This window comes from Nicotiana tabacum, chromosome 24, assembly GCF_000715075.1.
Source record: "Nicotiana tabacum cultivar K326 chromosome 24, ASM71507v2, whole genome shotgun sequence".
Lineage (NCBI taxonomy): Eukaryota > Viridiplantae > Streptophyta > Magnoliopsida > Solanales > Solanaceae > Nicotiana > Nicotiana tabacum.
Genome location: NC_134103.1, coordinates 25,566,634 through 25,590,890, shown reverse-complemented (window position 1 = coordinate 25,590,890; position 24,257 = coordinate 25,566,634). Strand labels below are relative to the sequence as shown.

Here is a 24,257-nt window from a genome sequence, read left to right as displayed (position 1 = left end):
GAAAAAATAATAGTATTTCAAATTGGGAAAACAGCGTTGCAGGCTAGTAGTGATTACAACTTAAATCACAAATTTAATCACAACTTCATCGTGATGCACTTGTATCCTATTCGAGCATTTCACTAATGTGAGCACCTAATTTTTTACTATATTTAAATTTTTATCACTTTCTATTATGTAAATATTTTTAGAAATTTAATATATATATTTTAGCTTTGTTATATTTTTTTAATATAGAGTAAGATTTAAAAATAATTTAAAAGGTTAAATTATTATTATTACTATTATTTTTTATTTTTATTTTTTATCTTTATTTTAAAAAATGAAAAGTAAAAAATAAAAGTAAAGGTCGCTGAAAAGTTTTTAGAAAAAAAAGTAAAAGAAAGTGGAAATTAAGAAAAAGAAAAGTAAAATAAGTGGAAAATTAAAAAAAATAAAGTAAAAAAAGTGGGAAATTAAAAAATAAAAGTAAAGGAAAGTGGGAAATTATGTTTTTTTAAAAAAAAGAAAAATGGGAAGTGGAAATTCTTTTTAATTAAAAAATAATAAAATAATAAAAAATTAAATCTGAAAAAATTTCGAATTTTTTCCTATAAATAGAAGAGAAATGTGAGGAGAAAAGAGGGAGAAGGAGAAAAAAAAGAAGGGAGGAGGGAATTGAGAGAAATTATTTTTCTTCTTCTACGCTATGGGAATTTCTACTCGTGTCATTCTTTCTTCGTCTTTCTTTCAAAAAATTCAGCAAGTCATCACCCAAAATCCAACAAAAATACTTCATAACATTCCTTTTTACATGCCAAAAAGTTGAGTCAATAGTCGAGGATTCCGTTGGAGCTCCGTTCACTAAGTTTGATGATATTTGTCGCTTATGCTTGTTCGACGTTCGTCTGAGTTATTGTACCTATTCTTGGAGACTCATTTAATTGGAAATTTTGCATTAAAGATTTATTCTTCCCTATGTTCTTTTTATCTTATTTCATGTGATTTTATTTATTTGGCTTTAAACTTTATAAATAATAATGTAAGTTAGTCTTTAAATGCTATATGCTTAATCATATTTTTGGAAATATGGTATTCAAACTTGCTTTAAAGTTGGGAAGATTTGGACCCTAATGAGTTTGGGCTTCAATTGTTGGGTTGTAGGGTATTGGTATATGATGATTTATTTATTCAAATATCTAAAATCATACACTTCTTCCACAAGTAATTTCATAATTCATGGCCTTCACAATAATCTCAAACTTAGGAAAGAAACAAATCATGAATGCGCTAGAATGCTTTAGGCGTACTCTTAATTAATTAAATCATCGTGATTATGTATACGTTCGCGTGACATAATTACGATTCCCAAAACTAAAATCAAGGTATGCGTTCACGCAACTTTGGGCGAAACAACCTTAAATATAATAAAGATGCTATTAATTGTGTGCACGTACACATGACATGATTTTGGCACAATAAACAAAATGGATTCACACACGTGATTCGTTTCAAAGATAATTCTATATTTTAATATAAAAGTGGATATATAAAACATGCAAATCAATAAATCACAGTTTATCTAAAATTAATTCAAGCCAAGTTATAGTCAATAAAGCGACCGTGCTAGAACCACGGGACTTGGGGAATACCTTACACCTTCTCCCCAATCAACAAAATTCCTTACCCGAACTTTGTTTTCGCAAACCAATAATAATAGAGTCAAACCTTCCTTTGACTAGGGATTCAAATAAAAGGTGACTTGGAATACCCAAAAAATCAATTTCAAGTGGCGAATCTGTAAATAAAATAATCCCTATTCAAATTTGTCATTTTAATTGGAAAAACTCTTTAACGCACAACAATCCATAACACATATATCTTTTGGGGCAAAAAGAGGTGTGACAGCTAAAAAATACAGGAATTAGCTATGAAATTCATTGCATATTGATTATTCATCGCTATTTAGGATTAGCGATAAATTTTTGTTGTTTAGCCAGCGACATAAGTGATCTTTTGCTAATTCCTATTATTTTTTTTAATTTGTAGTAGATCCCCTGGGCCCCACCTTTCTTTCAAAATGTAAAAAAGGAAATAAATTCCAAATTAAACAATGACAATTTTAAGAAAATGGAAATTTAAGGTAGAGAAAGAATAGAAATGTGAAAGGTGAAGAATTTTCAAAGAAGGCGAATGGATTTTATCTTCAAACAAGAAAAATAGGTTGAGGTGTGAAAGCATTAGGCCAAAAATAAAAAGTTTGGGGGGTAGTGATTTAGACCTACAACCTCCACTCTTTAGTTTCAATGGCAAATTGTACACATCAATTAACCACTTTAAGTAATTGTAAGGTCATCAATAATTTACTTGTGCTTACTCTATTGTGTAACCTAGCTCGTGGGCATGCATGCATGGAACCCTAGCTTGTTCTTGAGCGTTACAAGACATAGGATATTTAGTCCTAATCTTGCTATTTTTGGTTATGACAATTCTTCCATCCACATGACCAATATGGTCAGAATTTCTATGATCATGAATCTTCTATTTATGTTCAATCAGCAATGTAAAAAATTATATCCAATGTAAAACATGCCATTAGTTAGTACTTACCATTGACGGTTTGAAACGATAAAACTGTATCCGTGTGATTTACAAGTTACGAGTTTGAGCCGTGGAAGTCATAGGCGGATTTAGGATTTCTACTACATAGGTGCACTACTACAAAAAGGAGAAAAAGTGTATTAAGTATGAATTGATCCATATTCCTCTAGGTAAATAACTTAACTTTCAATTAGGTGCACCATTCAACCTTCTTGGAGCATGAGTGCCGACAGTTAATATTATACCAATTTTAAAAAATATGTACATAAAATATCTAATTTTACGAAGAGATCATGAGTTCATGTGCCCCATAATTTCTCCTATAAATCTGCCTCTGGTGGAAGCAATGACCAATGCATGCATTAGAATAGGCTGTCTACATCACATCCTTAAGATGCGGTTCTATGTAAATGCGGAATACTTTAGGCATCAAACTGTCTTTTTTCACTATTGAATGTTTGAAATATCGAGTATATTGCATATGAGGTATGTTGTACCAGCGAATGTTATTTTATGTGAATCTTTCTGGTTCTTGATTCTAGGTATTGGTTCAAATAGCTAGGTTTAGTTCACATGTCATTTTATGTGCTTGCGACATTGTATTAGTATAATTTGAGTAGAGTGAATTTTAGCTTATGTATACTTATAAAGACTAGGAGAACCATGAAAAGGTGCAATCCTACCAAGAACTGCATTAAGGAAACCTAAACTCTTAAATGGCATTTGGTTAAAAAAATAAATAAATTTGTGCAAAAAATGTTTGTCAACCAAATGCCCAGAAAGAAAAATTTCTCTAGAGAAGTTATTCTATCTTGACATTTCTTTGAAAATAGAATTTGCAAAAATAAATACTTTTAAAAAAATTGAACCAAAGGCATGGTCGTCGTTTATTTTATGTATGAATTTAAGTTATATACACTAACAATATAAATTTTTAAAATTTTAACATGCGATAATAAATTAATTAAAAGATTTACTTATAATTTATCTAATAAGTGGTATGATTGTGTGAATATTTTTTATTTTGTGACTGCAAAGAAACTGAACTCATTGTGTATTTATTTAATTGTGACTTGGACAAATGATGGAGAAATAGAAAGGGAAAGAAGGAAGGAGGGAGGAAAGCGGGGGAGGAAAGGACATGTCTCTACTCTATAGATAAAGCCATTTCAAAATTTTGGAGGGATTTTGGCATAAGGAGAAGTGAAGATAAAGATGGACACTTGGAATTGGAGGGACACAAAACCAAAAAAATGAACAACTTTGGTAGGGTTATTTGAAAATAAGAAAAGAGGGTAGGGTTTTTTTTTTTTGCTTGTTTGTGTACTTGTGTTTCCCAAGAATTCTCTTCTTATATTCTTCTTTGATGATTTCCTACCTTTCCTTTTTTTTCTTTTCATATCTCAAATTCAAGAATATCACTGCCCTATTAATTCCCATAGGGTATATAACTTGATGAAATTTGCTTGAATTTTGATGGGGAGAGAAAAGGATAATGGAGGGATAGACCATAGTCCTAATGCACGATAGCTGTTGGTAGGTTAGGTGGCAAACCCTTACCCCTCTATAGGACCCATCCCAGATTCCTCCCTCTTCTCTTTCTTTATAGGCCCCCCCCCCCCCCCCTCAACACAAAGAAAAAAAACACCCCAAGAAAATAGAAGAGAAAAAATATATATATGCGCTCCTAATCATATAATAATAGTGTAAAAAAGTTTCATATTCTCAATGTATGTATATCATCGTTATTGGACGGTAATTATCTGTAATTATCTTTTAGGTGACATTACGGGGTAAAAAGTGTATATATATATATATATATATATATATATATATATATATATATATATATATATATATATACTCCTAATCATATAATAATAGTGTAAAAAAGTTTCATATTCTCAATGTATGTATATCATCGTTATTGGACGGTAATTATCTGTAATTATCTTTTAGGTGACATTACGGGGTAAAAAGTGTATATATATATATAGAAATTGAACTCAAGAAAATAAGTATGACTGAAATATATAGCCAACTCATTTCTTTCTTTCCATGAGAAGTCTCTTTTGACAATAGTAAAGCAACATAAACTACTTAAAATACATGCAAGACTCTACACATTAGTAATGAGTTTAAGAATTACTATGGCTAATATTTTTTTCTCACCCACTATGCCCCTAAAACCATATAATACACATCCCATTTTCTCTCCTTTAGCAAAGAATCAGTTGCCCTCCAAATTTAAACATTAAGGACAACTGTCATTACAGAAAAATACATACTGCCCACTTTTGTCACTTAACTGGCCAAATAAATTAAAAAATAATAGGGATCAATGAGAAAAAATAACTTGATCGTGCTGAAAGTTAACTTGAGTAATTACGTGATAACAAAGTTAAAAAAGAAAAAATATATTATCAAACCTCTTTATAATAGTCCTATTTGTTTCGACATTTTTTGGATGTTATAATGAAGTACTAGAAAACATATATTATAACATAACATTTGATTCTAAAAAAAAATATCATCGTTATATAAAATGTTATTATAGAGAATTCTGACTATACTAATTAATGAAACATCCCACTTTTTCTACCATGCATACATGATACATACAACAAACCAAAACTTAGTAAAAATATAGGAAAAAGGTTCTTTTGAAGCTGATAAGGTATATAAGCCATCCCTTCATCCTAAGAATAGAATGCATCTCATCTCCTCCTTAACCAACACTCCCTTATTTATTTTTTCTAAATCTCTCTCTCTCTCTCTCCCTCACACTAAAGGAGATATATATACTCCTACTAATATTTCATAATTAACATTTTCCCCATTTCTTGAACAGAAACTTGATCTCTCTTTTTCTCTATTTTGCTCCTCTCAAGTATGAATCATAACCATACATATAATTTGGACTTGTGGCAAAAGTAATAAGGTTATGACTTGCACTAATGAGATGGATTTTTTCCCAGCTAATTTCATGCTACAGACTTCTCATGAAGATGAACATCAACCTTCAACTTCTCTCACTCCCATTCTTCCCTCATGTTCACCTCAAGATTTCCATGGTTTAATTTCTTTTCTTTTCTCTCTTTCTTACATTCCTTTATGTTGGTGTTTGGACATATTTATTATTTGCAAAATAAATGTTGTGTATTATTTTCAACTTCATCTCGAAATAAAGAATTCGAAATTGAAAAACGTATGTATTTCAAGTAAAATAATGGTTTTTACTCACAAAACCTCAGTTTTATATTCAAGTGAAATTCATGTTTAAATATAATTTCAACTTTAAATACTCGTTTTTCAAACTTCAACCAAAAATATTGTCTTATATTTTTTTGGTACAGGTATTGCTTCATTTCTAGGAAAAAGATCCATGTCATTTTCTGGTATGGAGGCAAATAATAATAACTGTGAGGAAAATCATAATGGAGAGGATGATTTATCAGATGATGGTTCACAAGCAGGAGAAAAGAAAAGGAGACTTAATATGGAACAAGTAAAAACACTTGAGAAGAATTTTGAGTTGGGAAACAAACTTGAACCTGAGAGGAAAATGCAACTGGCTAGAGCTCTAGGCTTACAACCAAGACAAATTGCAATTTGGTTCCAAAATAGAAGAGCAAGATGGAAAACCAAGCAATTGGAGAAAGATTATGAAGTTCTTAAAAGACAATTTGAAGCTATTAAAGCTGAAAATGATGCTCTCCAATCTCAGAACCAAAAACTTCATGCAGAGGTATGACACCAAAAAAATATTCCAATGGTATTAATTATTTACCAATTATAAGTTTTCCTTGTTATGTAAGAAATAAAATAATGTTGCAATTTAATGATGTCTCTTTCTTTTTTTGGTTGGTAAAAATTCAAGAAGAATATGCTATTTTGGTGAAATATAGAGTAGACCTTTCTAATTCTCTGCTAGTTGTATTTTCAAAACCATGATATGTATATGGTGCATGATTTTCAGCAAAGGATCTTTCTTTTCCATGTTTCTCTTTAGATGGATTGACTTGTAATGATGACTTGAAAGTGTAGCAGGAATTTCTTGAAAAGAAGAGACAAATGTTGATAAATTATTACTCTACTAGCTACTACTAGGACTATAGTAGTACCTCCAATCACAAATATCATTATTATTATTAACCCTTTTTCTTTTTCATCTATTAATCTACTAGTAGTATAATTATTAGGCCAGTCTACTAGATTTAACAATTCTTTTGAACCATTTAAGTTATATACATTAATAATGTTAAAGTCTTTAATATTTTCAACATGTCCTCTTCATAATTATTCTTATGTTCAAATTTGCTGAAAATTATTTTTATTTAGCTGAGTGTTTCTCAGAAATAACATATCTACCTTCACAAGATAAATGTTAGGTTTGTACACTTTACTCTTCCCAAACCTCACAATGTGAAATTACACTGGGTATATTATTGTTGTTGTACATCAATAACGTTAAAAAAAAAAAAACTCTTATAAATGTAGTTCAACTTATTATAACAGATTAATTATCATTTTTATCATGTTACAAATAAATTATTGTACTTGTCATAGACATTTAATTTATATGTAATTGCTTTATAGTAACTGATTTGAAGTATGTATATTTGGATTAGTGTGTAGAATTTAAACTCTTTTTTTAATATTTTTTTTTGCAGATAATGGCACTAAAGAATAGGGATCAACCAACAGAATCAATCAATTTGAACAAGGATACAGAAGGATCATGCAGTAATAGAAGTGAAAACAGCTCAGAAATCAAGTTAGACATTTCAAGAACACCAGCCATTGATAGTCCATTATCAAATCATCCAATTACAAGCAGGCCCTTTTTTCCACCCTCAATTAGACCTAATAATAATGGGGTGGCTCAACTCTTCAATATGAACCCTAATTCAATTTCAAGACCAGATCTGAAATTAATGGACCAAAGTAGTACTGTCAAAGAAGAAAGCAGCTTATCCAACATGTTTTGTGGAATTGATGATCAAACAGCTTTTTGGCCATGGCTTGAGCAACAACATTTTAATTAACTTTTTAAAGGACCAAAAGTTTACTTCTAAAAAGTTGCTGAGTTGAAAGAGGATATTTTACTACATTTCTTTTGAGTTCATGATCAGTAAAAAGGTTATTTATTTCGGGTGCATTAGAAAATATATTGTATAAAGTAACCAAGTACATTTCAAGTACTTAAGGAAGCCTTTTGCAGAACTTTATGGAAAAAATAATAAAACATGTCTCTTTAATTTTCTCTTATTTGCGTTACCCTTTTATATCTATTCTCTGATTATTAGTAATTATTATCAATAGTAAAATGAAACATTCTTTGTTTTTAATTATTATCAATAGTAAAATGAAACATTCTTTGTTTTTCAAATTAGCTTGGAGAGGTATGAGTTGGGCCGCGAACTCAGTAGTTTTAGTTCAAATATATTTGGCTAAACCAGTTCGAAAATATTCTTAACATGGTGTGATATTGTTCGTTTAAAGTTAATCCGCACAATTTTTTTTGTCTAAAGGGCGTCACAATATTAAGAGATCTATACATCTTATATGTAGGCGCTTAATCTTATCAGCTATCAATGTGAGATTTTGTTCGAACATCCAACGAGAAATAACAAAATATATAATATTAAATACATAATAACATTACTAACACGTGATGTTGTTATGTTAGAATTAAAACCCATAAAATTTAAATTCTGGTCGTTCCTAACTGCGCATCAAAGAATTTCTTTTAACTTTTATCATTGTCTCTCATATTTTGTGCTAAAATTAACCAACTATAGCAGAAAGTTAGTGGAACAGTAGATGAAAATTGAAAAGAGAGACGGAATCAAGCACACATTCCAAGGGGGAAAAGAAGACAAACAGATGGAAGAGTAGAAGAAAACAAGGAGAGTTGGAAATGGTCATTCTCGTGAAGGGGACGTTAGCAAACTTGTGCTGACAATTGACAATGAAAGGGGTATGGTATCTATTAGAAATATATACTGTAAATAATAATATACCCCAAAAAAATAAAAGCTTTAAGACATTGTCCCGAAGCAAGTTATACCGGAATTATAATAAAAAAATTATAATTCAAAGATTAATAATTACCAAATTATGTTTTGTTCATTGCACTAAAGATGGTACATATGGTTTTATAACATAAAAGTTTATAAACAAGGTTATTTTGGTATTTTAGAACTTTAGGTGTTATATCCCCGTCAAGCTCATCTTAATATAAGTGATCCGGTCTTAAATTTGATATAAATACCAAAATTGTATCATAATTGCTTAAACCAAAAAAGAAATGTCCATCAAACAGTATAAATTTTTATTGAATTTAATATCGAAATTATTTTTCTAAATCCAGTAACCAAAGGATCTTGTGTTTTGTGTGTGTACCCACAATTAGTTTTGGAGATACTTCGTTTTCCTTTTGCACCCTTGGGCGCGAACTAGTTGTCAATGAAGGGAGTGGAGAGTACATATTGCCTTTATTCATAAGTGTTCCCCAGAATAGAGTCCATGTCCGAAGAGAAAGTTATACAACTAGGGAATGGAAGAGCTTTTCAAATGGATGAAATGGGGATTCAATGCTTGTGCTTACAAGAAGCTTAAAAAAAGGGCAACTCAGTGCACTAAGCTCCCGCTATGCGCGGGGTCCGGGTTACAAGAAGCTTCTATAATAGGGTGTAATGTAGATAGTCTACTTTAATACAAGTATTAGTGACTGCTTCTACGACTCAAACTCGTAACCTAAAAAGTTACAAGAAAATAATTTTAGTGTTGGTTGAAGGCTCAATTGTAGAATTTACTGCACTATCTTTATAGTCCTTTTGGCTTTGATGGATTGATAGATGTGAAGAAAGTAAGGATTCATGTGACCTACTGTCACCCACTACCTAACATCCAACACAAGCCTCTCTTTAAATTTTTATTTTTTCAAATTTACTGTACTATTATGAGTCACCTAGACCTTTATTTATTCCTTACTTGACCCTACATTTTGATCACATGTACATCTCTTTTTTCCCATCATTCTCTCTCTCTCTCTTTCAATATCACTTTCACCTGCTTCAATATTTGAGTGTTGACTCCAAATTCTGTTTATATCATGTGTTTGGTAATATATTGGTTCGGAAACAATTTGAAATAAATCATATATATATATATATATATATATATATATATATATATATATATATATATATATATATATATAGGCCTTTTATTAAGATTTTGAGATAATTTCTTAGATCTAATCTCCAGTCCATCATTTATTTATTTAGAAAAGAGAGCTATCAATATAAAGAGAGATGACATTTACCCATGCAAATATGAACGTTTTTACTTTCTTATTTTTTTCTTACCCCTTTGAGCGTCGACTAATTCGAATTTGCGCAGCATAAAGCTCTTTAAAAGGAAAAAACCCTCACTATGAAGAATTTTTCATTCTCAGAACATGAATATGTTACTCGAACTCTTAAAATAGGTTTGTGAATCTATTATATTGTCAATAACAAAAACTAATTGCAATTAGGTTCACCTAAATGTACAATGCTAAATAAAGGCTGAATTTTGAGCCACAAGTTTCTAATGTGGGGGGGGGGGGGGTGGCGGCGCGGGGGGGGCAACTCACCAAGCATTCATTCTATTCGTGCATATTTAGTTTTGCCTCTATATGTAATTATGTATCCATGAGATCATGGGCGGAGCTAGGAGGCGCGGAGGTTCAATCGAATCTCTTTCATCGAAAAATTACATTGCATATATAACGTTAATTTTTTTTTTTATGAATATATAGTAAATACCGAATCCAATTAATTTCTCCATTTATTTTTCTTTTTATTTTGAATGTTCTTAGAAAACAATTTGGCTTAGCCAGTGAAATAGTATATTAAAGAAGATTTAACTTATATCAATTGACATGAGTGTACTGAAAATTTACATTATTAAAGGAGTTTAATTTGTTAATTACTTATAATTATATTTTAAATAATTTGGTAGTGGTAAAGCTCGAATGGTCCCCCCATAGATTTCCAAAATTCCAGGGGATCTATCTAAGTTTAAAACGTTTATGATTAGCTAGGCCATGCCCCATTAATTAGTTTTCACAAAATGTGCTATAACTACTTTCCAGAAGCAACCTCGAAGTTAGATCCAAATGTCTGTTCCATTAGTTTTTATTTGCAAATAATTATAGACTGCAGCTTAATTAACTTTTCTTTCTGACAGAAACAGTTAAGATATAAACAAATCGTTACCACCAACAGTTTATGATGAAATAAATAAGATTGATCTCAAAAGTTTTTAATTCGAATTTTGGGAATGAAAAAAAGTACTAGTGGAAAACGTTTTTCTTAGTCTTATACGACGCGAATTCAAAGTAATTGAATCTCTAAAGCAGTTACAGAATACCGGATGGGAAAACAAAAAAATTAATAGTAAAACAAGCCGTTGACACAAGGCAAGCATTTCAGAGATTAGCAGTTAATTAATTGCAATAATTCCATGTTATGTGGCCAGCACATGTTACCTTATAATTATAATCCTCCATATCCACAACAAGGCTAGAATTTTGATATTATTCCAATATTAATATAATCCAATATGTCTTAGCTTCAGAATCCACCATTAAGCCACTTCATAGTCTCTTAATCAAATATTCTTAAATTTTCCACTTACATTTATTTAATATTACGAAATAAATATTGCAATATTCAGAACTGTAATAAAATGCCAAAATTTCCAACCATGATATGCCAGAGATAATTTATCATTTCTTCACATGATCCCATAAAAAGAATTCACGAATTACTAACTTGATCTCTCTCTAACTTTCTTCTAATTATTTAAAAAAAATAGAAGAAGATAATCCACTTGGGTTTTTCCAAGCAGATTTATCACATGCTTGCTTATCGAATCTAGTGTTCATATTGATAGAAACAAGTATACAAAATTTATCTAAACAGTTAGATCACATCCAATCAATTTATATTTAATAATATTACTGTAAGGTCTGTGATTCTTGATTTGATTTTTCTACCCTTTCCTACCTTATTTTATTTTGTTATTACTCTTCTTTCCTGTCCTTAGTACAGTCACCTGCGCACAGAAGTTCTTTATTTTTAGATTATTCCTTTTTACTCATCTTTTTTTGTGTCAAATCTAGCTTTCATATGCCATTACTATATTACAGTATATCCTCTTTCGTGCACAGAACAAAGTATATATTTATTGTTACATTTTCCTGAATTAAGCAATTAAATTTATATTTTTTAGAACTTTGCAACCTATATTTAGTAAAGAAAAAAATTGAGTGCATTGTTTTATCTTAAACTAATTATTTCATTGGATTTTCCAAAAAAAAAAAATTATTTCATTGGATAATGCTGACGGCAATTGGAATACAAATATGTCATTTGAATTAGTTTTGATTTACAATTTTGCCCGTTTTGCTCTTATTTTGGAATATTAATATATTTTCGAATAATTCTTTAAGAAAATACTTGTAGAAATTGGATATAAGAATCTTTCTCTGGTTAACAAAACTCACCTCAAACGTACATCTGATATTTCAATTTGAGTCTTCATACTGTCTTTTGGAATAGTGCCTAAATTTAACTTCTTATATTTTTAATTTCTAGTATATTTAAGGATACTCTAGAATAGTATTGAGTAATGTAGTAGTTTTTTTTAATTATTATTTTCGAAAACAAAAACCAGAAAAACAAATAGAAAGATAGAAAAAAATAGACTTTTCCCAACGATAGATCCCCTAGACAGTTTTCTTGAGGGATTAAAGTCTAAACAAAAGAATACAAAAACAAATTGGAAAATAGAAAAATACAAAAATATATCTTTTTATTCTTCCTAGGTAGTAATAATCCCCCGTGATTTTTCTTCGTGCCTCGATTCTTTTCCATGGGATATAACTTGAGTGTGTGTGTACTTATAAGCACAAGTAACTTAAGTCTAAAAGAATAAAGTTTTCTACTTGGAGGAACAAAAAAGATGACTAACCTGCAATTTGAAATTTGAACTTGCTGCTATGAAGGAGAATGGAATTCTCTTTGTATTTGAAAAAAAAAAATTGAATATTCGTTGTTTTGGGAGATATCAGCAGACTAGCGGACAAGATAAAGAATTGGGAAAGACCATGAATTAGGGCTCCAATCAATAAAAAAAGTCTTGACTTTTAAATTTAATACATTTAAGTTTCTTTTTAAAACTTTTGAGTAATTACCAAGCTGACTTTTGAGAATTTGGGTATTATATGAAGGACTTATTCAACAAATTTTGTTTTAATTTGAAAGTCTCTGGGGCTTACGCCTCACTAAAAAACGCGCCTAAAATGCCCGGGCGTACGCCTCTTGAGACTTTCGCCCCACACCATCGCCTCGGGGCCTTTTTGGTGCGCCTCGCCCCAGAGCTCACCCCAAAAACGCCTTTTAAAATATTGAATACGACTAGCTCGCTAATCATTGATAGAACCTTCCAATACTCTACGCATGCAACAAGTTTGGGACATATGATTTCCATGCCAAGCTTGAGGGAAATTTTTTAGTGGAGTAGTATATATAATTTTTTATAATGTTCCTCAGCTTTCCACTTCTCACTCTTACTCGCTCTCTGTAACTGGAAATTTTGAAGGGAAAAGATGACTTATTGGAGATTAAAAGTTGAACCCTTTCTAAATATAGGATTAAACCCTTGAAAGGAACTCTTTTCGACTGAAGTTGATTTAACTGTCGTGTGGAATTGAAGCAGCAGCCTTTAGTGGTTTAAATATGGCGGAATTAGTTAATACTCTATATGCAGACTTTCTTTTAATACTTTGCCTCAAAAGAGCAGTATTAAATATGTATTACAGTATTAGTTAATACTTAATTTGCTTAGGGTCCTATTATATATCTTTTGCCTCAAAAGAAACTGCACAATGAATAAGTCAAAAACGTAAATATTACAATATAGTGAAATCGTGTTGCAAGAAAGAATGGAATAAGAAACAATTCGACAATATCTTATATCAATCAAAAAAGCTCTATTTTCTAAAATAAATTTGCGCAACATATAAGTCAGAAAAGCAAAATAATTCACTTTTGAAATCGTCAGTTTTGGAAGGCTTCCGAATTTATGGTATTTCTTAGTTGATTGTTTATTTTTCAAAAGCTTGTTATCAGTGTTCTCACAAAATTATGAAATAAGACTTCAAGTACTCCTCATCGAAAAGTTTTTCACTCACAAAACTTTAGGAAACGTTACAGACATACCGTTGGCAAGTATAAAAGCACTATTAGTAGCAAGACGGAAAAAAAGGTTGAAATTCTAAACTTCAAAACAATAATCTGTTTCCATTGGCACCCGCAGTTATTGAGTTGCTTTAATTAAAAGAAAGTTTGTAAATATTCATGTGTAAGTCGATAAAGAGATAATTAATGATGACTACACCGATTTAGAATTTTTACCAATATCATATATTCAGAATGTCTCCTTTCAAGTCACTTATTAAGTTACTGAGGAACCATACTATACCATGGCAGACACATCGATCATAGAAAAAATAGAATGAGCAGATCTATAACTACACATATACACGCTTCCACAGGAGCGATTAAATGGGATACTTTTTCACCATCGTATGTATATAATATCAACTTGGCTTCGTCCCTAGTATATAATATCTAAGAGTAATAAGTCTCTAAAACATCTCTATAAAATTGTCGAAAAATTGATTGCAACAAATTACTAAAATATCTAGATATTCACATCTACGAATCAACACTCCTTCCTCATTATAGATGACAATTTACATTATACAAGAATGTCAAAAATTGGGGAAAAATGAATTGAATATGAGTGGAAGTTTCAGATATCTTTCACAACTATACTATGTTTTTGTTGGTTCGTTAACATGCCCTACGTGTAATGAGTATAATGAACTAATTTACTCAACCAAAGTGGAAGCCAGTTGATGTATAATTACTTGATAAATTTGATAGTCTGAGCATTGCAAAAATGCCAGCAGCAAGTGCGGATAAAGATGCCAAGACAAATGCCGGTATGTTCCCTCCACCAAATAAAGCATCCCATGGACCGGCACCAAGTGATACAATCATCTAAGCAAATAGAACAATATGTCAACCTTAACGTAAATTACAAAATACAAGGTAACTTAATTACATCATGGCATAAAAATATCTCAAGTAGTGGGGACGCGAGTAGTATGTGGACTGCGACTGCGAATTGCATTAGGGAGGCAGCTAGAGAGGTTCTGGGGATCTCGAAGGGCTCCTCTGGTGGCCGCAAAGGGGACTGGTGGTGGAGTACTGAGTTCCAAGGAAAAGTGGAAGCCAAGAAGACGGCATACTTGCAGTTTTTGGAGAGCGCAGACGAGGAGGAGAAGAGGTCGAACAGGGAGCGGTATAAGGTGGCCAAAAAGGAAGCGAAGTTAGCGGTTACTGCGGCTAAGACTGCCGCGTTTGAACACTTGTATGAGGAACTTGGAGGCAAAGGAGGTGATAAAAAGTTGTACAAGCTAGCTAAGGTGCGAGAAAGGAAGGCCCATAACCTGGACCAAGTGAAGTGTATCAAGGACGAGGAAGGCAGGGTTCTGTCGGATAAGGCACTTATAACGAAGATGGTAAACTTACTTCCATAAACTCTTGAACGAAGAAGGGGATAGGAACATTGTGCTGGGGGATTTAGAACATTCTGAGAGTCGTCGGGACTTTGGGCATTGTAGGTGTATAAAAGTTGCGGAGGTTGAGGGGGCAATGCGTAAGATGAGCAGGGGGAGAGTGATCAGACCGAACGAAATTCCAGTGGAGTTTTGGAAGAGCGTGGGTAGGGCGGGCGTGGAGTGGCTCACTGGGTTATTCAAAGTTATTTTCAGGACGAAGGAGATGCCAGATGAATGGAGATGGAGTACGATGATTCCGTTGTATAAGAACAAGGGGGATATTCAAAATTGTAACAACTATCGGGGTATCAAGTTACTAAGTCATACCATGAAAGTTTGGGAGATGGTGGTGGAGCTGAGGGTGAGGAGGATTGTATCTATTTCTGAGAACCAATTCGGATTTATGCTAGGAAGTTCAACCACGGAAACCATTCACATTGTTAGGAGGTTGATGGAGCAGTGTAGGGAGAGGAAGAGGGATTTACACAGGGTGTTCATCGACTTAGAAAAGGCTTATGATAAAGTGCCGAGGGAGGTCCTGTGGCGATGTTTGGAGGCCAAAGGTGTTCCTGTTGCATACATTAGGACTATTAAGGATATGTATGATGGAGCTAATACTCGAGTGAGGACAGTGGGAGGAGACTCGGAACACTTCCCAGTTATGATGGGGTTGCACCAGGGGTCAGCCCTCAGCCCTTTCCTATTTGCTCTGGCAATCGACGCACTGACACGCCACATTCAGGGTAAGTGTCGTGGTGCATGTTATTTGCAGATGACATTGTGCTGATTAACGAGACGAGTGGCGGTGTTAACGAGAGGTTAGTGGTTTGGAGGTAGACCCTAGAGTCTAAAGGTTTCAAGTTGAGCATGACCAAAACGGAGTACTTTGAATACAAGTTCAGTGGTGCGACTTCGGTGGTGGACGAATACGTGAGGCTAGATTCACAAGTCATCCCTAAGAGAGAGAGTTTCAAGTATCTTGGTTCTGTTATTCAAGGGAATTGGGAGATTGACGAGGATGTCACACATCGCATTGGGGCAGGATGGATGAAATGGAGACTCACTTCCGGTGTCTTGTGTGATAAGAATGTGCCACCAAGACTTAGCGATGGTCAGACCGACTATGTTGTATGGGGTGGAATGTTGGCAAGTCAAGAACTCTCATGTCCAGAAGATGAAGGTGGCTGAGATGAGGATGCTGAGATGGATGCGTGGGCATACCAGGCTAGACAAGATTAGAAATTAAGATATCCGGGATAAGGTGGGCGTGGTTTCTGTGGAGGACAAGATGCGGAAGGCAAGGCTAAGATGGTTCGGACATGTGAAGAGGAGAGGCACAGATGCACCAGTGAGGAGGTGTGAGAGGTTGGTCTTGGAGGGCCAACGGAGGGGTAGAGGCAGGCCGACAAAGTATTAAGGAGAGGTGATTAGGAAAGATATGGCGTTGCTCCAGCTTACTGAGGACATGACCATGAATAGGAAGGTGTGGAGGTTGAGAATTAGGGTAGAGGATTAAGTAGTCGAGCTTTGTCTTTGTTTTGTTACAGTAGCTTAGTACACCACTTAGTGTCTTTATGTATTTTCGCCTTTTTGAACTTCTGTTATTACTTGTGGTTGCCTTCGCTCGGTTTTAACTGTACTAGCTAGTGATAATTGTATGTTTTTGCCTGATTTTCCGATTGATTTGCTTGTCATTGGCCCTTCACTTTATCTTCCCTGAGCCGAGGGTCTATCGGAAACAGCCTCCCTACCTTTTAAAAGTAGGGATAAGGTCTGTGTACACACTACTCTGGGGAATACACTGGGTTTGTTGTTGTTGTATGGCATAAAAATATCGCACACACGATGAAGATGAATAGCAACAATTGGATAGAAAGACAAAGTTACCTGAGGTACAACAATTGCAAGATTTAGGACTCCTATTGCCAACCCTGCAAAAAGCGTACCAGTTTCAAATAATAAAATATAAGGCCTTATCGACTTAGACACGATAATATTTTTAACAGATTGAACAAATACCTTGACCACCACCAGCATCAGCTGTCAACTCTGCTGTGATAGAGAAAGGAACACTGTAAGTGACCTGCAGGCATGTAAAGCAAAATGCATGAAAGGATAAACATGCACCCAAAAGTATCAATCTCCACAGAAATACAAGTCATATCTACTGTATGATCAGCTAACAGGTACAAAAACATAATTAAAACTTACAGCAAGAGGAATGCCAAGAAGCGAGAAAACAACCAAAGAAGCAATTTTAGTTGATTCAGTAGCTTCAATCACATGTTGAACTCCTCGCGAATGTGCACTGATAGAAACCACGCTAATGATAGCGGTGCTGGCCATGCAGGCAAATACAATGAGGTTGCTCACAGCCCAAACAAGTCTGGAACCAATCCACTTGCACATTGGCTCAATAAAAAAGGAGGTAATGCCAAGAACAACCTGCTCAGGGAGATTCATGACAATAACTTAAGACGTTAAAAATACTGGAGCAGTTATGAGAGAGGGAAACATAAATAAGCTCTCGATTGATCATTACTTCTAGTTAAGCTGCAAAACACCTATTATTAGATCTAAATAAAGGATAACTAGTGATTCTCAATTCTGAGTTCTTACAGAATTCAATAGCAAACCAAATGCACCTTCTCTGACACCTTGGTTATATGCTTTTACTTCAGCTGCTTCTCCTTTCGGGTCCCCATGATAGACTTCTCTCCCCATCCAATCCGTGTCAAAGAGGAAAAAGGGAAACCAGGACAACTGGTTGAAAGAACACAAAGATATATAATTAGCGGCAGTGGAAAGATCATGAGAAAAACAAAGAATAAAACTCATAGAGTATAGCGAAATGGGAAAATTGTACAGCTAGTTAAAAGCTTAAATCAGAAAAATCAGAAAGTTACTCACCCAAGTCAGAGCCATGACAATGAGAACCGAATGCATTGCAGGAGGCAAATGTCGTAAGCTGGTCAATAGATTGACCAAAACCGCTCCAGGGCTATCAGTGAAGCTATCACCTTGATCCTGCTCATGTCTCTGGTCTTCATTCTTTGGACTATTAATGGTTACATGACCCACCTCAGATTCACTATTGGTCACATTATTTACAGATTGCGACTCCGTTTTTGATTGAGAAAGGTCAAAGCTAGTATTCTGAGGACTATCCAACAGAGGAGCAGAATCTGATAAGCGATTGGTTTGCTTGAGTGACAGTGGGACTTCTTTGGCAAAGTGGAGAGTTACCAACGTGCATAGAGTCAAAAAGACCTGTTCACAGTCCAAAAAGAACTTTGAATGACAGAGAACGAGCATGGGTACTAGATCACGCCAGTAACAACACCAGAGAAGGTTTCATTTGTACTATGTTCAAGCTTAAGCATAGTACTAATTCTTCACAGTCGTAACTCATAACACCTAATAATTTGTATATCATAAATAAAAAAATTGTCTCCCTTGATTAGCTGATTGCGTTTAGAAATGTTAGCCAACAAAATGACTTCTGCGAATTACATAGTATGACTTAAAGCTCTTTAACAAATATTTTAAGACTAAAGACGAACAGCAGGAAAGAGACTGTCAACATATTTGATGAACCCTTGATTCCAGGTGCTGGAATTCACAAGAAATGTAACTAAATCATGAGATATACACTGTTCAAAGGGAAACTCATACGGTTACATTTCCTCCATTTTTTCTCTTTTTCTACCATCTCTTAAAGCCAGAATTAAAGAATTGACCCTTTCTAACTGAAAACACATTCAGTCTCACTGTTTGACGCATGAATTTCTTTGAAGCGCATCGTTTCACCCATGAAGCAATAAACCCGCCTCGCATGACGTCATCACTTTAAGCAACGGCGCAATGGCTTTTCACAGCACTTATCCAATTTTAGATGAAACAGATCCACATGAAGTGGAATGAATAATGAGAATTCATATAATGTAGCACGGCAGCATTTTTATGTACTTGCACCATTTAACAAGACTGGTGGGATCTACGAAAAGTTGACCAAATTAGACAGAGCATTGACAGGTATTAGATCACGTTTGGCCAAGATGTTGACTTGGTTGACTAGCATTTGGACTTCTGGAAATGTCATTCTCATGACCGAATCACTTGTGGGCCACATGTCCACCCCACTTGGACCACACGGCCTACCTAGCTTTTTCTTTTTTGTTTAGTGGAGAAAGGCCATATTATAAGCAGCACTAAATATTTACAGGTGAACAAAACCAAATAAGGAACCCTTTTCCAGTCTTTCAAGGATTCTAGGAGGCTAAGTATAGAGTCGGCTTCATTAACAAACTCCTCCTAACACAAAAGTGACCATTAAACTTAATCTGATGGGCCTAGGCCATTAGCTTAGCGTATAAATAGGAAGTGTTAGGGTTGAGTTCAAGAAATCTCTTGTGAGAAAACCCTTTTGTGGCATTGACCTTTACCTCTTCTTGAACCTCATCTTGATGCTTCTTAGTAGGTGTTTGTAGGAGTTCAATTCTCCTCTTCCTTGGATGAACCTTAGGGGTCGTTTTGGTACGCAGACTAAATTATCCCGGGATTATAGTCCTGGGATTGTAATCCCTAGACTACTTTATCTCACCTGAGAGGTGGGATAAAATAATACCAAGTTTGATGGGGTAAGGCGGGATAAGATGGGATATCCAGAATTAAGTCTGGTACAAAGTTTATACTATGTTTGGTTGACGGTATAAATTTATACCTGAGAGGTGGGATAAAATAATACCAAGTTTGATGGGGTAAGGCGGGATATCCAGAATTAAGTCTGGTACAAAGTTTATACTATGTTTGGTTGACGGTATAAATTTATCTCAGGATAAATTTAATACCACATTTTATCCCACCTTATCCCACGTGCCAAACGACCCCTTATAGTTGAATTGCTAATTAGTTGGTTAAAGATATATTTTTCTTGTGTTGACTAATTGCTTCTTCTATTTGAATCTATCTTTTTTTTTCTTCTTCTAATTCTATCATGGTTTGGGCTAATTGATAGTGTTAGCAAGGATTCAAACTATCTATTGCTTGATTTTGTGTTAACCTAGTTAATTAGTTCAACTCCGCCCTATCCTTTATGTTTATGATATTCATCTTCTCTTTAGGGTTGTTGGGTTTTCCATCAATTTACTTGAATCTTCTGGGGTGTTCTTGTAGTCATTAGCCGACCATAACTAGCTTGGGATTCGGGAGTATATGTTGTCATTGTACTTTATCCAATTTCAGAAAGCCAACTTTCAACAATAGTATATCAGCAAGTAAGAGACAAGATGCATAAGAGGACGTGATTAATGTTTTAAGACATTGTTTAAAAAAGATGCTTGAGGAAAATCTTTATTAACTAAGGATGCAGGATGTGTGACGAGTAGATCCAAAAACTCCCTTTTATGTTCTTTTAGCAATATTTTTTGTCAATGTACTTCCAATAAAAAATGTATAATAAAACATGTTGAACTAAAGTAGAAGATCCCATAAATCAAGATTCAAAAATAGAAATTACTATATCTATGCAAGGGATCTATCGAGGACAATTAACTCACCACTGCAACTAAGAACGCTGCTTTGAGATTTCCACATGGCTCACAACAAGCTCTATTTGTCAAAAAGGGAAACCATCTGCCCAGACGCAAAGTTTTGTCAAAGACTACTTTAAGCCTGTATTGTTTTATGAACCAAATCTTAATTAAGAAGACAATTTTTGCCACTAAAAGAGCAACAAATTTCAAAGTGTTGACCCTCAAGAAGAATGCTGAACAAGTGTTATTGTTCAAGCAGGATGCGGACTATCTTTTCACATAAGCATATACACATATAACATCACCATGTCACTTCAGATACGCAATAAACAACCAACCTGTGCCAACCTCCACTGGCTCCAGCAGAAAATCCAAGAATGTTTCCAACAGCCATCCAGGAGCAGAACACAGCGTTTGCAGTATTTCTTTGATCAGGACCTACAATCAAGTTACAAAGACATCTGCATAACTCGCAACAAAAGTAGAACTGTATCAATAACTGAAAAGACAATTCTCCCTTCCATCTAATGGAGCTTATACCTGACAAATCTGCCAAAAGAGCTCGAGCTGGACCCTGCCAACATAAAACAATTACGGTACCATCTATTAGAATCATCTAAACTCCTAGCAATAGTATTAACCTTTCAGATGCTAACCTGCACAGTATTATTAGCAAGATCGAGCATCCAAAACCCAACAACGAAGACAATAGCTGCTCTAGAGCGAGTGCCTTTGAAAGTGCTGTATTTTCACACATTAATCAAAGACTTCACAGCTTATTCAGATAATACCAAAATTACAGGACCAAGAGGAAGAAAGAACCTGCAATGCTCTTTTGTGTCCCCCAATAAGTATCCTATGTCTGCAGAAAACCCGATAATTATCACCTAAATGACAAGATTAAATTCAGCCGATTTAACTGGAACCAATTAATTCAATATAGGATAAACATAACTTCTAAATGCTTACAGCAATAGATATCATGACAGCTCCAACAAAAATGAAAGGCCTTCTTCTGCCATATTTCGAATGACATTTATCACTCCATATACCTACACAAGGTTGTACCTGAAAGAATGTCCAAGAAGAAAAGCTTCTAAGTTGAATAATCAATGGAGCTGCAGCAAAACTTCTCCACATAGTTTGTGTGTAGCATATATCTGGCGACATTAATTTACTGAACAAAGGACAGAAAGTTCTAATGCTAGGAACAGCAGACAAATTTTGCAGAGCTCCAAAAGAAAAAAGTTGTTATAGTTCAGCAAGCCATATTTGCAAGGTTAAGTACCCGGGCTGAAGTCTAAAAATTTTTTGTTTTAAGAGTCAACAAAATTTCAAAGTGTTGTAGCTTTTATGTAGTTGGCTCTGCAGATGCAAAGGTTATCCCTATTTTATATCTTCAGGAATTTCTCTCAGTAGAGTTGTTCTCACAACTCCGAATCCTAATTACTGCCATTCATTGTTTTAGTTTACCTAGTAATCTGCAATAAAATGCCATGATATTTGATATGAAGTTGATTGTGACACCTACCACAAGGCCTGTAATAGGACCGCAAAGCCAAATAAAAGAAGAGAAGGCATGCTCTATGCCAAGTGTCTGCAAAACACAAAAAAGAAGAATTATAGGCAAAGAAAAAGCTCAAAACGAGAAATAGGCAAAATAAAATCTAAAGCCACTGAAAATATAGAAAATTATAAGAATTCATTGCTCGAGGCTAGCGGAAAACAGCTATGGCTTTTAAAGACCATTTCTGCACATCTTCGGATTAAGAGTACAGAAAAATCAAACCTTCTAATTTTTGGCATGAGCAAACTCGACCCCAGCCGTAACGACATGAACATGATTTTGCTTTCTGTTTCTCTTATTTACTTAAAAACAAAGTATCAATTCTCAAAGGCGATGATACCAAATCCAAGCTGTTTTTAAAAGCTGTTAGGCTATTAAAGAGTGCTATTTGCTGAAATATTCTGTGTAACCTTTTATAGACTAAAATTAATCCCTTATAGAAATCAAATTTTTGTAAAGAAAGAAACTGTTCTCAAATGTACAGCTTTTTACCAAAAATAGAAACTGAATTCGAAGCTTTGATATAATGTAACCTCCATTGAACGAAATTTACAATTGTGGCCCAAACGATTTCTTTCACTACCAGTATTATAAATGCATATGTCAAATTAACATCTCTAACTCCATATCCAGTCAAAACAAATCAAGACGAAACAGGTAGACAAGTCAAATTAACATTCTATTAAACTTCAGTCCAACACTATCATATATAAAATGGATCAGAGAGAGTCGTAGCGTAGAAATTAGCGCACCTGAATGTAAGGAGTGAGGAGAGAGAGTTGCAAGGCCCAACCGAACTGAACACCGGCGGCGACGGTGCAACTGAGAATTAAAGTGAGTAAACTGTTCCGTACAGGCGGCCGCTGTGGAGGAGAATGCGAATCGCGTGATTCGCCATTGGAAACCCTAGGAGAAGAAGACGAATCACTACGGATCTCCAAATGAGTAAACCGAGATGATTCATCAACGTTAACTAATTCCACTTCCTGCTTTAAATTCTTGTACGGTACTCTTATCGACACCGCATCCATAATTGAATTTAGATCTGCTTCAGTTACAATTATAGCTACACTTAAATTGATTATTTTTTTTGGTATCACATTCGATCTGGAAAATGGAAATGCGTTAGCTAAGACATCAAAATTGAAGCTCAGCTGTATGAACCGTGATGGAGTGAAAATACGTGAAATATTTTTTAATTTTACAGAGAACGACGTCGGATTGTTGATTCGGTACGCGTTGGATTCAAAGGAGGGTGCTTGACTTTTTCCTAAAGGCAAATAAAGAAGACGTAAGACCACCGACGGCGATGGGTTAGGAAAGAGAGGTGGCGGGGGTCGAGTCGAGTTTAAGAATAGTTAATGTAGGAATTTCACTCTCCTTGTTATGTCATTTTGTAATTGTGGCATGACACGAGAGTCCTTTGTGACATAGTAACATCAACAGGTTCCTATAAAATTGAAAATCTGCTAATATTATTTCAAAAAGAAGACACTTTACTAGAGGATCATCTGTAATTTTCATATACTACTTTCTTATGTTATGATTCTGAATAAGACAATTCAATAATATGCTCTCCAATTGTACAATTTAATATAACATGCCTCTTTTACTTCCTTGCCAACTCCATGGAAAAAACTTATTCACGAGGATCATTTGCAGTGACTACCTCAAATATAATATATAAAACAAGGTTCAACTTCAATAACCTTTTTATGAAAATAATCAGTTACTCCACATGTAGAATCTGGGGAAGATAATATGTGCACATACCTTACCTCTACCTTGTGAAAGTAGAGAAATTATTTCTGATAGATACTCGGCTCAAGAAACAATAAAAAGGAAACAACAAACAATAGCAACAAGGTAATAGGATAACGAAAGCGAA

The 24,257-nt window shown here is 34.1% G+C and overlaps 2 protein-coding genes across 4 annotated transcripts; one reads left to right on the top strand and one right to left on the bottom strand.

Annotated features, from left to right (window-relative positions):
• The first annotated feature begins 5,290 nt into the window (after positions 1-5,290).
• On the top strand, positions 5,291-7,849 carry LOC107801327 (homeobox-leucine zipper protein ATHB-13). The gene is made up of 3 exons (XM_016624636.2): positions 5,291-5,654; positions 5,937-6,328; positions 7,254-7,849. Exons 1-3 carry the CDS (start codon positions 5,525-5,527, stop codon positions 7,626-7,628), a joined length of 897 nt encoding a protein of 298 aa, XP_016480122.1. The 5' UTR covers positions 5,291-5,524; the 3' UTR covers positions 7,629-7,849.
• A 6,448-nt stretch (positions 7,850-14,297) lies between these two features.
• Positions 14,298-23,730, bottom strand: LOC107759943 (sucrose transport protein SUC3). Of its 3 annotated transcripts, none has more exons than XM_075247894.1 (14): positions 23,122-23,730; positions 22,334-22,399; positions 21,772-21,870; positions 21,625-21,664; positions 21,459-21,543; positions 21,343-21,376; positions 21,141-21,240; positions 20,827-20,902; positions 18,179-18,538; positions 17,888-18,031; positions 17,480-17,713; positions 17,288-17,351; positions 17,156-17,199; positions 14,298-14,705 (listed from the first exon to the last, which is right to left on the bottom strand). In XM_075247894.1, the coding sequence occupies exons 3-14, from the start codon at positions 21,836-21,838 to the stop codon at positions 14,538-14,540; spliced, it is 1,416 nt and encodes a 471-aa protein (XP_075103995.1). In that variant the 5' UTR covers positions 21,839-21,870; positions 22,334-22,399; positions 23,122-23,730; the 3' UTR covers positions 14,298-14,537. The 3 variants fall into 3 exon arrangements, with proteins under 3 accessions (XP_075103995.1, XP_016433446.2, XP_016433447.2); XM_016577960.2 differs by having other exon boundaries at positions 20,827-20,941; positions 21,625-21,689; positions 23,122-23,724; XM_016577961.2 differs by having other exon boundaries at positions 21,625-21,689; positions 23,122-23,724.
• Between the last annotated feature and the right edge of the window lie 527 nt (positions 23,731-24,257).